This window comes from Plectropomus leopardus, unplaced genomic scaffold (assembly GCF_008729295.1).
Source record: "Plectropomus leopardus isolate mb unplaced genomic scaffold, YSFRI_Pleo_2.0 unplaced_scaffold23729, whole genome shotgun sequence".
NCBI classification, from domain to species: Eukaryota; Metazoa; Chordata; class Actinopteri; order Perciformes; family Serranidae; genus Plectropomus; species Plectropomus leopardus.
Window position 1 is genome coordinate 1 of NW_024625746.1, and position 3734 is coordinate 3734.

General features: G+C 41.4%; 1 protein-coding gene across 1 annotated transcript; it reads left to right on the top strand.

Moving 5' to 3' along the window:
• Positions 1 to 191: 191 nt before the first annotated feature.
• LOC121966250 (trafficking protein particle complex subunit 10-like) lies at positions 192 to 3728 on the top strand (the record flags this gene model as incomplete). Its single annotated transcript, XM_042516357.1, has 3 exons — positions 192 to 372; positions 1293 to 1487; positions 2683 to 3728. Coding segments are annotated over 3 exons (624 nt in total), but the record flags the coding sequence as incomplete, so codon positions are not given.
• Positions 3729 to 3734: the final 6 nt, after the last annotated feature.

Genomic DNA, 3734 nt, shown 5'->3' on the forward strand with positions numbered 1-3734 from the left:
TATATATTTTCCATGTGTTCCACATAAGAAGGTTTTTAAAAGAAATTCCAGGAATTTCAAGAAATCAACTTTTTAACTTGACCAGCAAAGTTGTGTTTTATTTTTATTTATTTTTTTATTTTTCATGCGATTTTGATTATCGTTGAGTTTGCTTAAGTTTTACTAACATAACTGCTGTTTGTTCCTGTCAGACGTTGTACAGCGTGAAAGCGGAGATCTTGCCTCCTGCTGGTGAGCAGCACTGTCGCTCCGGTCTCCTCTGCGGCCTCGAGGTTTTTATAACACGACTGACTGAACCTGCAGAGGGAGAGATGGCAGAGGAGAGCAAGACCGACACCGATGGCCTCAAAACCACCAAACTCATGTATGAAGGTACGTCAGGACAACGGCTAAACGCCAGGGCTTTCTAACAGGATAAACAAAGGCAGAGGGAGTTACAGTAGTGCTGAGAAATTAATTATAAAGTGATGTTTTATGCTAACCCTTTTAATTTATGCAAACTATATTGTTATATATTAGTATATAATTAAATAAAAATGCATTTAAATGATAATTATTTCCAACTAAGATTACAGTAAAATATTCAAATAATTATTCCAAAATGTTTGACACCAAAATGCACCAAGAACCAAATACTTACAATTTCAATTGATTTCAAAAGCACCAGAAAAAGCATCACTGGCGGCTCAGTGGGTAGAGCGGGCGGCCCATGTACAGAGGCTGTGTCCTCGCTGCAGCGGCCGCAGGTTCAATTCCAGCCTTGGCCATTTGCTGCATGTCACCCCCTCTCTCTCTCCCCCTTTCACATTCACGCTGTCCTATCGAATAAAGGCGTCGAAAAGACCAAAAAATAATCTTTAAAAAAATTTTAGAAATTTGATCAACTAAACAATTAATCAGTTAGATGGAATAAATAATTGATTGTCTGTGCATGAAAGAAGATATTTATTATTTGCAGACAAAATTGAATTTAAAAGCTCTGTCATGTCGGCTCAGGCTCATCGTCAGCTTTTCGCGTTTTTTTCCGGCAGATATTTTTAGGAGTGGATGGATCTCTGCATAGATAAAGAAAGTTTGAATATGTTTACGGATGTGTTAATATTTAGAGTCGTTACTGTAGAGTCACCAACCGCAAAACAAACATCAGGGCACGTGTGTGTGTGTTTGTTTGTGTGTTGGCGTGTGCGCGTGTGCGTGCGTGCGTGTGTGTTTGTGTATGTGTTTGTGTGTTTGTGTGCGTGTGTGTGTGTTTGTGTGTGTTTGTGTGTTTGCGCGTGCGTGCGCGTCCACAGTGGCTGACAGCAGCAGTAACTGGGCGGTGTGCGGGAAGAGTTCAGGGATGGTGTCGATGCCCATGGCGGCCGGAGCGACCCACAAGGTTCAGATCGAGGTGATGCCTCTGTTCGCGGGACACCTGCCGTTCCCCAAGATCAAAGTGCTGAAGTACCTGCCTCACACGGCGGCGGTGGCCATTCAGCCAGACCCTGGTAAGACCTCCGACACTTAAAACCCAAAATATCTGTAGATCTTCTTTCTATTCCGCAGAAAAAAAGGAATATATGATTGTCTACTTTTAAATTACTTTTGATGAACCTGATTGATTATTTTTTTGGAAAGGCTTTTCTTTAATTTCTCTATTTGTTAATATATTTGCTCCTCAAATTGCACTTTTTGCACTGCTCTGTTTTTGTTTTTAAACTCAACCGTCGTTTTTAAATTTTTCATTTTTGTTGTATTTTTTGCTATTTAAAATTTTTATTTTGTTCTTAGGTTTTTCTCTTGGGTTTGTGTTTTAAAATGTTCCCTGTGTATATTTTTGTGATTTAAGTGTAAAGCACTTTGTCATTATATTATTATAATGAAGAAACTTAGTGGAAAACAGCTGATTCTCTGTGTTTGAATTAGCTGTCGTTCCAAATGTTATGTAGCAGGAAAACAGAAAAAAACCCCTGAACACTCATCACATCTGTCAGCTGACGATCCGACAGCAGCAGGCAGTGAAGCAGAAGCTGCGAGAGCGCCGCTTATTAAGGAGGGACTGTACTAAGACGTCCGAATATAGTAAAAAGCATCCAAACATCGGACAAACAACATATTATTTATGTAAACCGTCTGAAAGCTGGAAGGACATTAGTGTTCTTGTGCTGCATTTAAAAACCTTTCACATGCATTTAATCCTCTGAAACTTAAGCAAATTAAAAAAAATATTATTAACATTATTAACAATTTCATCTTAATGTTTATTGTTTTTTACACTTTCTTTTTTTTCTGTCGTTACTTAAAACTTTTCCTATGGTTTTGAAAGAAATCATTCAGAACAACATATATACATACATATATTATGCAGTATATATATATATATATATACACAATCTATTCATTGTCTTACATTTGTTCCACTTTTTTTCACTGGCTGTTTTATGTTACAATAAATATAAGACAAAAAAAGTCCCTCTTTTGTTTTGGTTATTAGAAAATTGGTCTTGTATTTTTTTTTAAGTCTTAAAAATTCTTAAATCTAACTTGTCTTAAGCAGCACCCTCCAGATCTCAGCAGCGACGTTATAAAAATCTCATTATAACAGAAAGCATGAAAACGTAAGACGCAGGATGTGAAAACAACAACAGATAAAAAAAGAGACTTCTGCTGACTCGTGTATTTCTTGTTTCTCGCCGTCCTCAGACAGCTGCGTGGAGAACGACAGTCTGTCCCTGCTGGACAAGACGCTGGACGACCAGGGGGACACGGCGAGCATTCGCAGCCGGGGCAGCGTGCACTCTGTGGGCAGCGGCGACCAGCAGCAGAAGGGCGTGGCCATGCCGCGCCTGGAGCCCTTCAGCCCCGGACAAGTGTTCAACCACACCCACACGCGGCAGGTGCTGGTGCTTCCCACCACCGACGACCACATCATGGAGGTCAACGCTACATGACCCTGGTGGCAAGAGCGCCCGCCCCCTTCTTACAGAACTGAACCCCGGCCCTGGACGGACTCTGCGGAGCTTTTGCTCTGGGGCAGACCGGGTCCATGAGTCCATGTCGCAGACCGCTGCAGGCTGCCGGCATGGACTCACTCCTACGCATGAAACATTCACATCACTGGAGACATTACGGACTCGACGCAGTGAAGAGCCGATGACATCTGCTGATTCAATTTAAATAAAGATTTTTCTTTGCCATACTTTGTACATAGCTCATTGGATGGATTTATAGTTATAAATATATAAATATATATATGGACTGATCGATCCGATCGGCGCCTGTCGTGCTCCTTCGAACTGAAGAATTACGGTCCTGATTGTCCCATGATGCACCAAAGCCCTAGATGTGTGTACGCCTCGATCAGCTACTCAAGTACTGTAACTCTGACTGAGTGTGTCCAGCTGTACGTTCCTGTGACTCTCGAGCCGTCGTCACTTTTACGTTTGAGACTTTTGGCTTTTAGGATCACATTCAAGACGTTCGAATCCGGCAGGTTCCCAATCTTTCATTTATCTTTGGAGACGAATCCATCGTCCGTCACAGTCTCTTTTCGGCCTGTCACCATAGCGACTGTTGTCGGGCAATATATTGTCTCAGAAATAATCACTATAAACAATATTATTGTCATTTTACAGTTCTGGTGATCCCTGGATTTATTGGCATCTAGCATTGCACGACCAAACCTTCCCTGAGCCGGATACGAAAACACGAATGGCTCTATCTCGAGTCAGTGTTTGGTTTGTCCATCCTGGGCT